An 18920-nucleotide genomic window follows, 5' to 3' on the forward strand; every position below is an offset into this window, starting at 1 on the left:
CTGTGTTCGTGGGGATCTTCAATGCCGAAAAAAAATGTTGTACCCTTCCCCAGATCTGTGCCTCGACACAATCCTGTCTTGGAYCTCTACGGACAATTCCAACCAACCTAATGGCCTGATTTTTGCTCTGACGTGCACTGTCAACTGTGGGACCTTATATAGACAGTTGTGTGCCMTTCCAAATCATGTCCAATCAATTAAAATTTACCACAGGTGGACTCCAAGTTGTAGAAACATCTCAAGGATGATTAATGGAAACAGGATGCACCTGAGCTCAAATTCAAGTCTCATAGCAAAGGGTCTGAATACTTATGTAAATAAGGTATTTTTTTAAAATTTGTAATACATTTTCAAAAAAAAATRAACAACCTGTTATCACTTTGTCATTATGGGATATTGTGTGTAGATTGAAGAGGACATGTTTTTATTCAATCCATTTTAGAATAAGGCTGTAACGTAATTTTTGGGGGGAAAAAGTCAAGGGGTCCGAATACTTTCCCCATTTCCCTGTCTGTCCTTGCTTTCCTATGAGTGAGCTCCACTTCTACGTGTACATATCCGGGGCAAATGGAACAGAGACTGTACAGTATCGTAAACACTGACCAGTAGCTCATCCCTTACGGTTGAAAACGGCAGATTTTGTCATTGATAAGCACCAAAATTYGAACACAGTGGCTGTAAAGTAACATGCTATACATGACGCCAGAGGTCACGTTCTCTGCTTCACAGGGATGCATGGGTTTTGACTGATAGAATCAACAGTAATTGTGTGACGGTGGGGACGCAGGGCTGTGTTCCAAACAAAAAACTACACGTGCACTTGCTTCTGTTCATCAATGGCAAAGCTAGTAGAGCTTAAAAAAAGCACCTGATAGCTGAAAGCGCTTTCCTTGAGTCATAAAAGCTAATTGAAATGACTTAGGAACTGTTCAGTTTGAAGAGGTGTGTGGCAACTTGGATACACCTCACACTCAAACCCTTGTCATCGTTTTTCTCATCTTGCACCTACTCCAAAAAGTACTTTCCGATTTTGTTATTGACAAATGCTGTGAAAAGTACAGTAAATGTAAAATGCACATAAAATCAGTGTAATGTTTGGTTAAAGTCTTGTGACATGTGAACTGCTGTGTCCTGATAATTTCCCCATAATCTCCAAAGTGTTCTCTTTCAATTGCTACCATGGTCATGCATATGCTTTTTATAGTTGTTCTGTTAGAAACATTTACATCTGGCCCAATTCATATTGTGACGACCCTCCCACTCTGTCTTCCGTATTCTTTCTCTTGTTTTCCTTATTAGGATGTCGGCGGAGGGAGCAGGGAAGGCCGTCAGCGACATGGGACACACCTGGGCTCTCTCCATGCAGACACACTGTTAGATTTTGGTTGTGGCATTTTTGTGGCCGTTTGTTTGCTTTGGCACCTTTCAACACCCCTCATTATCACATTAATGTACGCAACCACTCACTTACGCTACTGATTACTGACGACACACACCATAGTTAATTGTATTTACGTTACTTCAGTTAATAAATATATTTTTTGTTATTCCTAATCTCCACGTTGTCTCCCTTTTTGTTATGGACTTCGAGCCGGTTCGTGACCATATCCAATTTCCAAAGGGGTTAACCAAACAGCTAAAACAGTCAGACAGTGAAGAAGCATCCTCTCCAGTCCAGTAGCATAAGTTTTAGTAAGAACCCTGCCCCGAGCTTTGCTCCATGGCCACAGACTAAAATAAGCAKGGCTGCTCTCCTTTCCTGAGGAAAGGGGGAAGCTGGGTAATGCCGAGTGATGATGACCACCTCTATATTCTCACCAGACCAGAGAGGCCCATGTTAGGGCCCCTGAACCTCTCCTCTAGCCTGCTGCTTGCTCCCCGATCGGTTTGTGCTGTCCTAACTCCTATGGTTGTCAAACCAACATGACTTGGCAAGACAGCACAAACAGATCTCCTCCTCCTCCTGTACCTGGTATTGGCTGTCTTGAGGTCACAGAAGTGTGCATGGAGGGTCTTGACGGTGTCATTGCAGACCACGTTGACCATGTCGACGTCTGCCAGGRGGCCCCGCAGCTGCTTGGCCATCTCCCAGAAGTCCTCTGACAGCATCTGGTAGAGCTGTCCCTCGTCGCGGCTCAGCGGCACATACCACGACAGGACATAGTCCCTGTAGCTGTAGTCAAACACTGGAGACACAGAGAACAAGACGTGGTTGGTACACTGCTTGGCAAAATACAGGGTAAATTTAAGKAGAAGCATCAATAGAAATCTCTGCTGCTAAAGGGAAGCAAAACTCTGAAGTCTCTGTTCAGCCACAATCCGTCTATTTCACGGTGTAGGTTTACATTAAGACTGGATCATGTTGGACCATCAGCCCCACCTCCTATTCTTACTCAATCCTAGCCTAGTACATCAGCCACTAATAGCTAGCTAATGCTTACTAGGTACTATTGGAKACATTGCTGTGTGCTCATTTGGATATGGTCCTTTCAGAGCCTCGCCAAGCCGTAATGTTAAATAGAATTACATTTGACATTACTCTACCGGTTCCTCTGGTTAAACCAACTTATCAACACGTTGGTAGTGGGTTCACATTTCTAGTAGAGGTCGACCGATTATGATTTTTCAACGTCCGATACCGATTATTGGAGGACCAGAAAAAGCAGTTTGACTAAAATCAGACGATTTATATATATATATATATATATATATATATATATATAATAATGACAACTACAACAATACTGAATGAACACTTATTTTAACTTAATACATAAATATATTTAGTCTCAAATAAATAATGAAACATGTTCAATTTGGTTTAAATAATGCAAAAACACAGTGTTGGAGAAGAAAGAAAAAGTGCAATATGTGCCATGAAAAAAAGCTGGTGAAAGCTGGTGGTTCCTTTTAACATGAGTCTTCAATATTCCCAGTTAAGAAGTTTTAGGTTATAGTTATTATTGGACTATTTCTCTCTACCATTTGTGTTTCATATACCTTTGACTATTGGATGTTCTTATAGCCACTATAGTATTGCCAGCCTAATCTCGGGAGTTGATAGGCTTGAAGTCCTAAACAGCGCAATGCTTGAAGCACAGCGAAGAGCTGCTGGCAAATGCAGGAAAGTGCTGTTTGAATGAATTCTTACAAGCCTGCTGCTGCCTACCACCGCTCAGRCAGACTGCTCTATCAAATCATAGACTTAATTATAATATAATAACACAGAGAAATACGAGCCTTCGGTCATTAATATGGCAAAATCCAGAAACTATCATTTCAAAAACAAAAGGTTTATTCTTTCAGTGAAATACGGAACCGTTKCGTATTTTATCTAACGGGTGGCATCCCTAAGTCTAAATATTGATGTTACTGATGGTAGGCTTTGTTACTTTGGTCCCAGCTCTCTGCAGGTCATTCACTAGGTCCCCCCGTGTGGTTCTGGGATTTTTGCTCACCGTTCTTGTGATCATTTTGACCCCACGGGGTGAGATCTTGCGTGGAGCCCCAGATCGAGGGAGATTATCAGTGGCCTTGTATGTCTTCCATTTCCTAATAATTGCTCCCACAGTTGATTTCTTCAAACCAAGCTGCTTACCTATTGCAGATTCAGTCTTCCCAGCCTGGTGCAGGTCTACAATTTAGTTTCTGGTGTCCTTTGACAGCTCTTTGGTCTTGGCCATAGTGGAGTTTGGCTGTCTCTTATACACATCTAGATGTGTATAAGAGACAGGGTAACGAGTGGAGGACAGAGGAGCCTCTTAAAGAAGAAGTTACAGGTCTGTGAGAGCCAGAAATCTTGCTTGTTTGTAGGTGACCAAATACTTATTTTCCACCATAATTTGCAAATAAATTCATWAAAAATCCTACAATGTGATTTTCTGGATTTTTTGTTCTCATTTTGTCTGTCATAGTTGAAGTGTACCTATGATGAAAATTACAGGCCTCTCTCATCTTTTTAAGTGGGAGAACTTGCACAATTGGTGGCTGACTAAATACTTTTTTGCCCCACTGTATAATCTAAAACTCAAAGCATCARAAGGACCAACCCCGCAAACAACCAGTAGAGTAGATTCAAATTGTATWCAACATTCCAGCTTGTAGAGGGCCTGAACGGACCTAAATTAAACACTGGGTTCTCCCAGAGAGTGGATTTGCTTGCTATATCACCTGTCTGGTCCAACAGGCTAACCTCTATGGTGCCTATGCCAACCCTATACCCTTTCTGATTGCTCCTTAAGCCAGTTGTGTACTAGCCATCTAGGCTACAGTTTACTCTCCTGGTTGGGGAGATGTACTTCTTCAGTGGTACTCTCTCTGTGACATCAGCATAAGGCAGTAGCCATACAGACAGTAGAGAGACAGTAAACACCCTTCTTCTGGGAGGACCTCAGCACAGTACCAATGCTGGCTGCCAGGTAACAGATGTTTTTCAGTCAGGGGATTTACACAAACACACCCAAACTACTGGAGCCTGCAGCCACTCCATACAGACAGTGCCACTGTCTGCCATGATACGGAACCTCTTCCATATCAATGAGAACATACTGTACGGAAAGACAGGTCTCAAGACACTAAACCCAAAGCATGCCAAGGTCTGACTGCAGCTACATTTCTGTGTTTCTATAGAGAGCCAGACAGCACTGTATGGAGCACAAKCCCAGGTAGAGTAGGGCGCTATAGCCTAGTCAGACATWTCCCAAAAATGAAAGGCCTTCAATTTGCTTTGCTTCAGACTGACAGTGCCTGACTCCACAGTGAGCCCTCTACAGGATATTGTGAATAACTTAAACTCCCATAGTGTGGAGAGAAGTGGGAGYTTGGTTGAGCTCTTGTTGAAAACACTAYCATAGTCAGTGAAGAAGATCAGTTTATATCTCCTGGATGGCTTCAATCACTCCCTACATAAGAACCACATGAGAGCCAGTGATGGGGTGACCTGCCAACCACCTTGGTAATTCATTAGCATTAATACCAGTGAGCTCCTCCTCAATGACCCACCCTTACCCAACATGTGATAGGTCAGAGGGCAGCATGGACCTTGCTATGGCGTTGCTCAGATATGATCAGAAAGGAAGAGGCGGGGCCTKCCGAGTGGCGCAGCGGCCTAAGGCACAGSATCACTACAGCCTGGGGTTCAATCCCAGTGTCACAACCGGCAGTGACCGGGAGRTCCATAGGGCGGCACACAATTGGCCCAGCGTCACCTGGGTTTGGCCGGAGGGACTTTACTTGGCTCATTGCMCTCTAGCAACTCCTTGCGGACGTCTTGAGATCTGTATATACTGGAAGAGGTGAAGCGAGAGAGTTCACTCCAGTCAAAATCTGTCCACAATAAGCAGACCGCCTGTCTTCCCGCCTTTGGGACAACAACTCCTATTGTTAGGGCGGGGAACAGGCCATCATGTCAGTATATACAGATCTCTGATATGATATAACATTTTTATCACAATACCAGAGGGGGTAGACAAGACAGTAATGCCTTTCTGCATGACTTCCTGCAAATACATGACAATATATCAGTGTAGAGCCAAAGTGTAGGCTACCAAATTCCAGCCATTAAGTAAGCGGTTCAATCCTCAAGCGAGGCTAACAGCTGCAAGAGACGAGTGGATTGATAAGTCTAAATTGCCGGAGAACAATCTCCTGCTGTATGAATGAAAGGAGTGGTGTGTAAAGTAAACAGCATGTTGGTTAAACACAGGGCCAGGGAGGACAGCAAACATCTCCGTCCCTGTCCCAAATGGCACCATGTTCCCTTTATAGTGCACTACTTTTGACAAGGGCCACCATGCTCTCCTCCATGGACCCTGGTCAAAAGTGCACTATAAAGGGAACACTGGGCCTTTCTTCCCCTCCAATCATGTGAGACCCTCTATCACACAGCTTCAACAGATTCAGTAATCCTATCCAACATAGGCTGAACGAGGTGGGGGAGGTTGGGTCAAACTTCCTTCGTTGTTCCTTTCTGTAATCAACATTTTAATAATACCATTTCTGATTGGTTTCTGCCTGGTGGGTATAATAAGTGCCAGTCATTAGGGTTAATGCTACCTTCGATAAGGGGCTTGTGATTAACCATCCATGCAYTAACACACAGCAGCTTGTTAAATACAGTAATACACATGTAATTGTGATCTCATTACCAGGGGACAGCTTTTGTTTGCCAGTAGGGAAAGTTATTTGAAAGGCTATCTTCACCATGTAAAATGTAAATGAGAAATGTTGTTTGGGGTGTGAGCAGATATGAGCTTAGTGAATGACAATGTAGTGATCTCAACTACATACTCCTTGCGTCCTCTCTCCTCATTTCCTTAAAACCTATTGGAGAAGGTCAGAGGGAAGGGACCTCTGGCTTTCTCATCCAATGGGTTTTGAGAAGGAGACGAGGATCGAGGAGTATGCAATTGAAATCTTCCCCGTGTTTCTTACACCAAGTGAAAGGAAGCTGCTGATCTCACAATCTCTTCCTGCGAAGAGGAAGGCCTATTCTAGGACTGCCGACTCCACACAAATGATGGTTCTGCAGCATTATATTTGGGGTTTTAACCACCAAACACTAACCTTCTTTAAGGGCCTTGTCCACATTGTGTGATACCACCACTCTTCTTGTCTGCGCAGACTCCAAAAGTGGCACGGTGAACCTTCCCTGCAAACATAACACAAGTACAAAGGATGGAGTCCCAGCCGAAGGTCAATAACGCTCTCTCAATCCATTGCATGCATACAAACAAGATCATTGACAAAGGACATAATCTAACAACCTCAAACAGAAATTGATAAATAATGMAATAGTTGAATGGGCAGTGATGTCCAACCCAGACAGGGAAGTGACAGGTAGTATTGAGCAACAAGGATATTTCTAAACATAACACCCACACAGTGTCATGCAGGAGATACAAGACTGAGATAAAGACCGCCTATGCTTCAAAGGTCTGGCAGACTGTTGAAGCTATAGGCTATAACACAACATGATAATGTGTCATCACGCAGGARTGAACAGCACAGTAATGAATGCCTATAGAGGTCTACTGTATTGAATTTAAAATGTCTCACTCTGACACACAACTCAGTGGCCATAACAAGGATGACATGGAGAACAATGAAAAGACCCATGACATGAACATGAATAAAAACTATTCAGGATGCTTACCATTAATTTGTTAAACAAGTCCAACAGGTAAGTAGACTGTCTCTTTGAAGTTTCAAATCGGCTGATTTTAGGAGGACCCTTTTTAACGAGGAGACCAAAGCTTCCCAACAAGAAGCAGAACAATGCAAAGGAGATATAAATAAAAAGCTTCAGAAAAAATGACGTTATGGTGAGCCCCCCATATCCAAACTGAAAAAGTAATGCTGCGGCGATTCCCAAGCAGATGACGGGCAAGAAACGAAAAGAGGAACCGATGGAGGCGGCGCTAGACATGGGGGCATCGGTGCTGCTCCTGCCAGCAAAATGCATGCTGCTGTCAATGACATCTCCTCAACACCGACAAGAGAACAGGCTTTGTGTTCCTCGCAGTTGGYTCTTCATTCAAACGCATTTACCATATTTAGGGAGAGACGGCACCCAAATATTGACATGGGATATTGGACCTTAGAGATGAAAAAAAAAACATTCCCTTGCTGTTGTTAGCCTCCTATGTCCATGTAAAGGTCTGGGCATTGACGTCATTCTATGAACCTAGCTAGTCTATGTTGCTCGTGCCATCAGATTTGCATCGCAAAGCAAGCAAGTTTCCGGTGTTCCATGTAAACAATATCTCAAACCTAGCTAGCTGGGTTGGTAAGCTAGATACCAAATGCAAGAAAGCAGCGAGCATGTAAGTTCATTACAGTTCAATTACCTAACTAGCTAGCTAGCTACTTAGCTGGRCAGCTAACGTTACGTTTACAACTCGACAAAATCAGAAAGGTGGGTAAGGCTTCTTTGGCTAAATAGCTAACGTTACATTATATAGCCAACAGGCTCTGTCCGCAGCTAACGTTAGCAAGCTTGCTAATTGCAAACAAACTCCATCAGCAATTAGCTAGCTAGCAGCTAACTATGTGCAGATAAATGCAAGTTAGCTTTAGTTAGCTAACTAGCTTGCGTGCTACCTGAAACAGARCTTTCTCGATATTTTATCTCTAAACAAAATAAATATCAAAATGCCTCTGGTTGGAAAATTCCTATTCCTGAGTATCCATCGACACAGCTGATGATGACACCTGTGTAGGCGAGGCGATGGCTGYCCGTTTTGTTATCGATTGTCCTCTATCTTCAGCTGAGTGTCTAGTTTCCTGTTATTAACTTGACTGACACATTTCTTTCTACACGTGAAATCMGCCGACCAATCAACGTGGCGGTGTCAACCGCACAAACCAAATCAGGTGTGTATTCATTACGCCGATTCTGTTGTTAAATGTTTCGTCTGTTGAAAAACGTTTTGCAACAGAAACCGTTAACTCCAACCGCTCTTCCGCGTGACATAAACGCTGTTGGGTTCCTCAACGGAAGTTCTAGTTCATTTAAATGTTATGGTTTCTACAGTTTGCCTCCCAATCTGCACATCTATAAATGACCAATTCTACCATGCTCTAAAGTGGAGTGAACTTCTTCCAGCCACTTATTTTATTTTTTGTGGGCGAGACACAACTGAACTACAACTTCCGTTTAAGAACAAAACGGAACTCAACAGCATTTGGAGTTAACTTTTTTGCAACAAACGAAACATTTTGCAAAACAATCGGCATAATGAACCCCAGGGGTGTATTCATTAGTCCAAACAGTTGCAAATTAAAACAAGTTTCTATAGAACAAATTCTGGTAGTTTTGCAACAGAATCGACGTAATGAATAGGGGAAGTTGTCAGAGGCGTCACTGTGGAACAATCAGTCAATGACCTTTCAACATTCCACAAGGTTAAACAAAGGGAAAAAGGGGATAATCATTATGATATTATAAGGGGATAATACACTTTTGTATTTTAATTATTATACGCGCTTGGCCAATAAGGCTGCACCATTCGAATGCAATTTTGTCTAGGCCCAATAATTTTGGGGGTGGAAAAATATTGTGAAGCACTATCATGCCACCATTACTGTAAATATATTAAGGACTTTTTCTGAAATTCCAATGCAAAAATATTACAGTATTTATAAATATTACAGTATATAGCAGAAGACATTTTGTTTTTATAGTTTTGAGAAGTGCTCTACTCTACTGGCACTATGTGTTCATCTCCAAGACAACCGTTTCTACAGACAAGGGGATTCAATTAAAGGATTGCATTTATTTTTGTCAATTGCACACAAGCTCCAACTGAAACTTGACTACCGCTTTCAACCCAACCCCTCTGAATCGGAGACGTGCGGGAGCTGCCACATTAGGCGTCCGTGGAGCTGTTGTTGTCTTGCTCGTGGACAGAATGACAGATTTTTCACCTCGTCTGCTCAGGGATTTGAACTAGGAACCTTACAAGTAACTGGCCTTTCAGTACACACAGTATCATAATAATCATCAATTTACCCAAATATCCAGGCTCATAGTCCAACTGAATAAAGAGAGCTTTCATGATGCATGGTAAAAAATTATACTTGAACTTAGTACTGTGATGTAAACACATAAGAAAAATGTGATGTTCACAAAACTGCTACATTCCTACCCACTTAATTGCTTTGTGAGCTCACACACTAAACTATTGAATACTTGGATTTATATTTCAGTTATTACTACAGCCACTAGATGGTGCAATGTATTCAGACTGCATGATTCACATGATTCACCAGAGATACAGTGCCTTCAGAAAGTATTCATAACCGTTGARTTATTCCACATTTTGTTACAGGCTGAATTCTAAATGGATTAAAGGTGAGTTTTACCCCTCACCCATCTACACACAATACCCCATAATGACAAAGTGAAAACATMTTTGTAGAAATGTTTGCTAATTTATTGATAATAAAATACAGAAATCTKATTTGCATAAGTATTCACACCCCTATCAATACTTTGTAGAAGCACCCTTYGCGGCGATTACAGCTTTAAGTTGTCTTGGGTATGTCTGTATCAGCTTTGCACATCTMGATTTGGGGATTTTCTCCTATTCTTCCCTGCAGATTTTCTCAAGCTCTGTTAAGTTAGATGGGGAACAGCAGTGAACAGCAATCTTCAAGCCTTTCCACAGATTTTCAATGGGATTCAAGTCTGGACCACTCAAGGACTTTAACATTCTTGTTCTGAAGCCATTCCAACATTGCTTTGGCTGTATGCTTGGGGTCWTAAATCTTCACCCCAGTCTAAGGTCATTTGCAGTCAAGCAGGTTCTCATCAAGGATTTGCCTCCATTCATTGTTCCATTTATCCTTACCAGTCTCCCAGTCCCTGACACTGAAAAGCATCCCAATAGCATGATGCTGTCACTACCATGCTTCACGGTAGGGATGGTGTTAGATGGGTAATGAGCTGTGCCTGGTTTTTATCCAGACAAAGCATTTCGGATTCAAGCCCGAGTTAAATTTGTCTCATCAGACCAGAATCTTTTGCCTTATGGTCTAAAATTTTCACGTGCATTTTTGCAAACTCCAGGACTTTCTCAAGACTGGCTTCTGTCTGGCKCCTCTCCCATAAAGCCCCATATAGGTGAAGTGCTGTAGAGACTGTTGTCCCTCTGCCAGATTCTCCCATCTCAGCCAAGGAACTCTGTAGTTCTCGCCGAGTGGTTATTGGGTTCTTGGTCACCTCCCTGAGCCATGTCCTTCTTGCCCGGTTGCTCWGTTTGGTTCGACGACCAGCTCTGGGTAGTTCCATATTTTRTTCCACTTGGAGAACACTGTGCACTTGGAAACTTTCAACACTCTAGAAATTGTTTTATACCCTTCCCCAGATATACGCCTCAACACAATTCAATCTCGGCCATCTGTGGACAGTTCCCTGGACTTWATGGTATAGTTTTTGCTCTGACATACACCGTCAACTTTGGGACCTTATATAGACAGGTGTGTTTGTAAATCACYTCCAAAGAATTGAATTGGTCACAYGTGGACTCCAATCAAGTTGTATTGATATCTCAAGGATGATGATCAAAGGAAATTGAATGCACCTCAGCTCAGATGGGAGTGTCATAGCAAAGGGTTGTYAATATTTATCCAAATGTAATATATTTCTGTATTTCATTTTCAATAAATTTGCAAACATTTGTAAAAACATGTTTTCACTTTGTCATTATGGGGTATTGTGTGTAGATGGCTGAGAAAATGAATATATTTWATACATTTTGAATTCAGGCTGTACATATTAAAATGTGGTATGTCAAGGGGGTTGAATACTTTCTGAAGGCACTSTAACTACAGTATTGTCATGAACTTGACCATTTGCATTTGCCCAGAGACTATTCAACCAAACCAAGGACATGAATGAAACTAAATGAAAAAAATMTAATAATAGTTGTATTTTATATACCTCTTTTCAAAAGTCCTTGGGCTGGACAATGCATTTTAAGATCTGCAGAGGTCTGATGGTCCAGTCCTTTAACAATGCCGTTTCATAATGCTTGGCATTTGCGTGCTGTTATGTGCTCTGTCTGGACTATCCTGTGGAGTGGTTGAGACTGTTTACTCTGGGATTGATTAATGGCCTATCTGGTGTGTGGTTGTCACAGCAACCCGGGCACCAATTGGCTGTGTGTTCAGGCGCAAACAGGAAGTTAAGAGGCTAAGAACAGCAACCGAAACTAAAAGGCAGCCAGAGCATGAGCCAAAGCAGGCCCATTTGGTGTGCTGCTGAAGCCGGAGCTCAGCAACTACCCCCCCCCCCCCTTACTTAAATTATATTTTAAAGGATTGTTAAGAGGAAGCCAGGTAAAAAAAAAAAAAAAAAGGAGAAAAACCCCCTCAATTTTCAGTTCACAATCACTAGTATTTGTAAACTTTTCAGAGCCATTATGCAATAGCTGGAATATCACTGCATTCATGCCTGTTATTACTGCATTGTCGGAACTAGAAGCACAAGCATTTTGCTACACTCGCATTAACATTAACCATGTGTATGTGACAAAATTWGATTTGATTTGTTGAAACAAGTAATACTATGATTCAACATACAGAGGCAAAACACTCACTGTTGGCACCATTTTCTTTGTAAAAATCTTCCAGAGTTGAGAAAGGACAGCAGGAAAAGAACAGTGAAACAAATTTCTTGAATCCAACAGCTGAACCAAACAACTACATAAATGTTTCACACATGGTCAGAAAACAGACATTGCTGACCTCTGGTAATCTGTGTCACTTGAAAAAAAACATCTACTACACTGTAGTACCACAAGATTACAAAACAATATTTTTATTAAGATTTGCATGTTGATCCACAGGATTAAGAGTTGGCCATGAATGTGTGACACACTCAAACGTGTGTAAATGGATTTAGCAACTAATTTAAAACATTACATATAGGCACACATAAGCAACAAGCCTATACAATTTCACACARGAGATGTCACAAATGCGGACTTGTTGATAAAAATGTATTTTTTTCTTCATAATTGTAAATAACAATAATAAAAAACAAATCTAAGAATCAGAAATCTTTCATTGAGTAAAAAATATATAAATCAAATAAATTGTCCACCTTAGATTAAAATGTCCCTTTATATAAAAAAATATATATAAGCGTGCTTAAAAGGCATCAAGATAAATGACCAGGTGCATTTACTCACTTCATCCTTCTAACCAATGGATGGCATCACCTTGAAGGTCAAAGACAAGGTTGGAAAGTTAGATCAGCAAGGCCTCTTAAGGCCTTTCCCAGGCTTCAGCCTTGCTGTCAGTGTAAACACACAGCCAGGGTGGCCACTCACATCCCCATCAGTGTTTTCCATAAGGTGCAGAAGCGGTATGCCATTACGCAGACATATCAGTATATACATTATTAACAGTGGGTGGAGAGTGGGAGAGACGCCCAACAGTTTGTAGATTCATCCCCTCACTCCCATCCCATCTAAAAGGCCCTGAGATCTTGGCAGGTTCAGTTTGGGCATCGATTCATATTCTACAGCTCACAGAGCCCCTATACTGTATGTCCCATAGACATAGTCCCAGTCATTCCTATGAGTAGGCACTCTGGTCGAACAACAAGCCCAGCAGTGAACAATGCTTTTCAACGCCAAGCCTGCCACTGACTGGCCTGTATCTGGTCTTGAGTCACTGCACTGCCAGGGCTTCAGCAGGTCTTGACAGAGGAGACGTCTGATGTCTTCATGATAACGCTGGCTCTGGTCTCTGCAGCAGAGGCCTGGCTGGAGGAAGCCTGCTCTGAGGGAGGGTGCTGGGCTGCTGGCATGTCCCTGGTCCAGGGGCTGTTGCTGTAGCTAATGAGSGGCATGGGGTCCCTGGTGCTGGTCACTTTGAAGTTGGTTACCTTTCCACCAGTGACAAAGGTGGCCATGCTGGGTAGTGAGCAAGAGGGCACTCTCAGCACAGAGGAAGTGAAACTTGATTCCCACAGCCCACCACGAAGATCCTGCAAGTCACACAGAAGGTGGGTTTAACTCAGCCAATGCCATAACCATTCAAACACTCATTTCAGGATATACATGAATATAGAGTTGGCTACTAGCATATTTCTCAACATTTATACTGGTCTGTTTGCGGAATCTTCATAAATCATTTAAAGCATTAGAAGAGGGAATTTCATTGACATAGCAAGTCTAGCAAAACGTGTCATGTTTATGAGCACTGTCAAACTTGTTCTTAATACTTTCTAACATGCTTGTCCTCCTGCTGTTGAGCTCTGCATGATTCATCTATACTAAGGAACCTCATACTAAAGGGACCTCATCTCCCCACTCTCCACCCAGGGCTTCATTGGGCACAGAAAACAGCCTGGTGTTATACTAGTTCTCTGTTCCTCCAGTGGGCATGTCAATATGTATTCAAACAATACAAAGGCAAAATTTAAGAAATAAATKATGCATTCTGTAACAAAATGCATGTGCTTGATTTGTGATTGGCCATGCTTTGTAACGATATGCATGTGCTTGATTTGCTATTGGCCTTGTTTTGTAACGGTATGTACATAGCCTTCAGAAATGATTCACACACCTTGACTTTTTCAGCCCAATTAAATTGAGATTCTTTTTGTGTCACTCGCCTACACACAATACCCTATAATATCAAAGTGGAATGATGTTTTTRCCCGAAAGTTTAACAAATGAATTAACAATTTAAAGCTGAAATGTCTTGAGTCAACAAGTATTCAACCCCTTTATGGCAAGCCTAAATAAGTTCAGGAGTAAAGATTTGCTTAACAAGTCACATAATAAGTTGCATGGACTCACTCTGTGCGCAATAATAGAGATTAACATGATTTTTGAATGACTACCTCATCTCTGTACCCCACACATCCGCTTATCTGTAAGGTCCCCCAGTCGAGCAGTGAATTTCAAACAGATTCAACCACAAAAACCAGGGAGGTTTTCCAATGCCTRGCAAAGGGCACCTATTGGTAGACATTGAATATCCTTTTGAGCARGGTGAAGTTATTAATTACACTTTGGATGGCGTATAACTACACRCAGTCACTACAAAGATACAGGTGTTCTTCCTAACTCAGTTGCCGGAGAGGAAGGAAACCACTCAGGGATTTCACCATGAGGCCAATAGTGACTTTAAAACAGTTAAAGAGTTTAATGGCTATGATAGGAGAAAAACTGAGGATGGATCAACAATATTGTAGTTACTCCACAATACTAACCTAATTGACAGAGTGAAAAGGAGGAAGCCTGTACTGAATAAAATYTTTAAAAACGTGCATCCTGTTTGCAACAACGCACTAAAGTAATACTGCAAAAAATGTGGCAAAGCAATTAACTTTTTGTCCTGAATACAAAGTGTTATGTTTGGGTCAAATACAACCCAGCACATTACTGAGTACCACTCTCCATATTTTCAAGCATTGTTGTGGCTGCATTATGTTATGAGTATGCTTGTAATTATGAAGGACTGGAGAGTTTTTCAGGATAAAAAATAAATGGAATGGAGCTAAGCACAGGCAAAATCCTAGTGGAAAACCTCGTAGTCTYCTTTCCACCAGACACTGGGAGATGAATTCACCTTCCAGCAGGACAATAACCTAAAACAAAAGGCCAAACCTACAATGGAGTTGCTTACCAAGGAATGGCCGAGACACAGTTTTGACTTAAATCTGCTTGAAAATCTATGGCAAGCCCTGAAAATGGTTGTCTTGCAATTAACAACAACCAATTTGACAGAACTGTAAGAATTTTTTWAAGAAAGAAACTTGGCAAATGTTGCACAATCCAGGTGTGGAAAGCTCTTAAACTTACCCAGAAAGACTCACAGCTGTAATCGCTGCCAAAGGTGCTTCTACAAAGTATTGACTCAGGGGTATGAATAAGAGATATTTCTGTATTTAATATCCCCCAAAAAACATAAAACATTTCTAAAAACATCTTTTCACTTTGACATTATGGGGTACTGTGTGTAGATGGGTGAGGATTTAAAAAGAAATATTTAATACATTTTTTATTCAGGCTAACAACAAAATGTGGAACAGGTCAAGGGGTATGAATACTTTCCAATCACAAATACTTACCAATCACAAATCAAGCACACTGTACGTGTTTGATTTGTGATTGGGCTTGTTTTGAGGACAATTCAAGATATTAAATTAGGGTGAATCATTAGCCATGGGAAACAAGTGAATCCAGTATTCACCAGAGAGCTGCCTTCTGTTGTTTTGTCTTTCTTTACATCAGAGCACTCTAGAACAGAAACTGACAATATAAGCTAGAGGTAGTGGTAGAGGTAGACCTGGAGGTGGAGGTAGAGTAACAGTATTACCATGCTACAGTTACTGTACTCAGCTGTTAAGCAGTAGAACTGGCTAATGTAATGAACTCAAAATGGTGGGCTTCAAGTTAAGGCTTGTTTATCAGATGTTTCAGCTGTATGTGTCTGTTCCCAGGCAGGCCCAGCCATGCCGCTCAGCCCTATTGGAATAAGCGAATGTTGCTGGCGAAGTGCCCTTCCCTTGCCTTAGCGAACAGGCCAGCTACAYWGGCACCATAAACAGGCCATCTACAGTGGCACCATAAACAGGCCATCTACAGTGGCACCATAAAACAAAGCTATCGCTCTGTGTTACAAGCGCTCCTTCAAGGTGCTGAAAATGATCGACCACTCATCATGGAAATTTTGCTGATATCTTTCATTAAGATAAATAACTTATAGGGCCCTACTAGAGAAATGTTAAGTTTGGCACAAAATAAGTTTGCTAATATTGCTGATTGTTGATGGGACAATTGATAGCTACAACATTCAAAGTAGCAGCAGTAGTTTTAAGGGTAATATAAAAGAGTAACTGATGCATTCATGTTATGAACTTAGCGTTCAATTTATCTTTATCGAGATAATTCACTAAATTTATCATGATATGGATTTTAATCAATATCGGCCAGCTCTAATGCACAGGCTTAAAATCAAAGGCTTCTGTGTACCTTTCCAATCTTACAAAAAAATCTGTCTGTCTTGAGTGATTACTAAACTAACCATGGTTACCAGGACAACCAGTTTTAAATTATGTGCTTTGCTTCTGATACAGATATGTATTCTATTGTTCAGTCCTTTAGTGTGTACACAGACTGGTATAATACGTGTAGACAGGGCTCAGGCCTTACCTCCTTGGAGTCCTCTTCACTGTGCACACTGTCTGGGTCACTCTCTGTTAAGCAGACCAGGAAGAAGAACCATGAAACACAGTCAGGGATTTCCAGACTAACAGGTTAGAGAGGGATGATGATGTGAGGATTATCTGCTACCATCAGTGATACACTCTAGGCAGCCTCTAAACAATCATTGATCGTTTAATGCTTCACCAAATACTAAACATGCAGGACTAGTAGTTGTACTGTGTACAGTATGTCACTTTACAACACATTAACTTACTCTACWGTAATAACAGGAGCAGGTTGAATGACAGTGGAGATGTAGCCATCTTTATGATGACACACACTGGCCTTGAGCTTGCAACAGCAAAGCCATAAACCCTAATATACATTAAGCAATACAACACAGTACTACACTACCTGGCTCAAATAAAGGTTCAAAGGTTTCCATTTTACCTGGTATTTTGAAATGGAGCTGATACTGTCCCTTTGAAGCCACAAGCATAGAATGGTGTTGAAAATCTAGTAATTAATACCTCCAATCACCAAAAAAATGATTCACCTATCAGTCTTATTTGATTGTAYATCTCATTCAACTCTAGCTTAATTTTGATGTGGCTGACAAGGATTCTACCACTCTATTAAAACCTATGATGGGTACTGATGTGACTTGCAGGTCTTCTGCAGGAAAGATTGTAGCTGCCAGTGTCCTCACCGTGGGTGGAGGAGTTATGGCACAATTCTACATGCCAATTGGGATCCCAAATTCAAGGGCAAGCACCCATGTCTGTTGTGTTAAGGCATGGGATGGGAGCATTTAGGGGGTGTGGGGGGGGGGTGGACTGACCTCCATACGAGGACACAGGGGAGATCTGGAGTGGGTACGGGTGGCTGGAGCTGACTGACTGCTCCTCATTCTCCGTGGTCACCTCGATGGTCTGGCAGACACAAGGCAGGTCGTCGACGATCAGCTGGTCGTACCCAGGACTGTGACTGCTCTGATGAAGATATTCTGAGGAAGCGAGGATGATCCCTGGTTATAACGGTCATCCAGAGGAAAGACACACATACGCACACAAGCACTCTACACACAGGTACATTGTGATATTGTTATATGGTGGTATTATATCATTTTGTATTGTAGATATGTTGTTGTGTAATAATGTTATATGATGTACTGTTTTATATTTTGTTTTAAATGTAATGTAAGTGTCTCAATGTGTTTGGACCCCAGGAAGAGTAGCTGCTGCCTTGGCAGAACTAATGGGGATCCTTAATAAACCCCAGGAAGAGTAGCTTCTGCCTTGGCAGAACTAATGGTGATCCATAATAAACACAAGGAAGAGTAGCTGCTGCCTTGGTAGGAACTAATGTGGATCCATAATAAACCCCAGGAAGTGTAGTTGCTGCCTTGGTAGGAACTAATGTGGACCCATAATAAACCCCAGGAAGAGTAGTTGCTGCCTTGGTAGGAACTAATGTGGATCCATAATAGAGGTCGACCGATTAATCTGAATGGCCGATTAATTAGGGCCGATTTCAAGTTTTCATAACAATCGGTAATCTGCATTTTTGGACTCCGATTATGGCTGATTACATTGCACTCCACGAGGAGACTGCGTGGCAGGTTGACTACCTGTTTCGTGAGTGCAGCAAGGAGCCAAAGGAGGTTGCTAGCTAGCATTAAATGTAATTCTTATAAAAAACAATCAATCTTAACATAATCACTAGTTAACTACACATGGTTGATGATATTACTGTATATTCTAGCTTGTCCTGCGTTGCATATAATCGATGCGTGCCTGTTCATTTATCATCGAATCGCAGCCTACTTCGCCAAACGGGTGATGATTTGACAAGCGCATTCGCGAAAAAAGCACTGTCGTTGCACAAATGTACATAAACATCAATGCCTTTTCTAAATCAATACACAAGTATATACACTGCTCAAAAAAATAAAGGGAACACTTAAACAACCAATGTAACTCCAAGTCAATCACACTTCTGTGAAATCAAACTGTCCACTTAGGAAGCAACACTGATTGACAATAAATTTCACATGCTGTTGTGCAAATGGAATAGACAAAAGGTGGAAATTATAGGCAATTAGCAAGACACCCCCAATAAGGAGTGTTCTGCAGGTGGTGACACAGACCACTTCTCAGTTCCTATGCTTCCTGGCTGATGTTCTGGTCACTCTTTGAATGCTGGCGGTGCTCTCACTCTAGTGGAGACATGCACATTTGTGGCCTGCTG

The 18920-nt window shown here is 41.7% G+C and overlaps 2 protein-coding genes across 5 annotated transcripts in view; both read right to left on the reverse strand.

The window, feature by feature from the left end:
- The window catches only part of snx25 (sorting nexin 25), a 53367-nt gene extending 44749 nt beyond the window's left edge, over window positions 1-8618 (reverse strand). The window contains exons 1-3 of the mRNA XM_023992205.2: window positions 7154-8618; window positions 6565-6649; window positions 1970-2186 (exon numbers count right to left, since the gene is read on the reverse strand). Coding sequence (XP_023847973.1) covers window positions 1970-2186; window positions 6565-6649; window positions 7154-7462 — 611 coding nt within the window. The 5' untranslated portion in view covers window positions 7463-8618. The remainder of the gene's footprint in view (window positions 1-1969; window positions 2187-6564; window positions 6650-7153) is intronic.
- Window positions 8619-12842: 4224 nt separating this feature from the next.
- Window positions 12843-18920, reverse strand: part of irf2b (interferon regulatory factor 2b) — an 11811-nt gene continuing 5733 nt past the window's right edge. For all 4 annotated transcript variants that reach the window (XM_023992212.2, XM_023992210.2, XM_023992209.2 and 1 more), the window contains exons 7-9: window positions 17512-17676; window positions 16677-16720; window positions 12843-13498 (exon numbers count right to left, since the gene is read on the reverse strand). In XM_023992212.2, coding sequence (XP_023847980.1) covers window positions 13199-13498; window positions 16677-16720; window positions 17512-17676 — 509 coding nt within the window. In that variant the 3' untranslated portion in view covers window positions 12843-13198. The remainder of the gene's footprint in view (window positions 13499-16676; window positions 16721-17511; window positions 17677-18920) is intronic.

Source organism: Salvelinus sp. IW2-2015, linkage group LG8 (genome assembly GCF_002910315.2).
Source record: "Salvelinus sp. IW2-2015 linkage group LG8, ASM291031v2, whole genome shotgun sequence".
Classification (NCBI taxonomy): Eukaryota; Metazoa; Chordata; class Actinopteri; order Salmoniformes; family Salmonidae; genus Salvelinus; species Salvelinus sp. IW2-2015.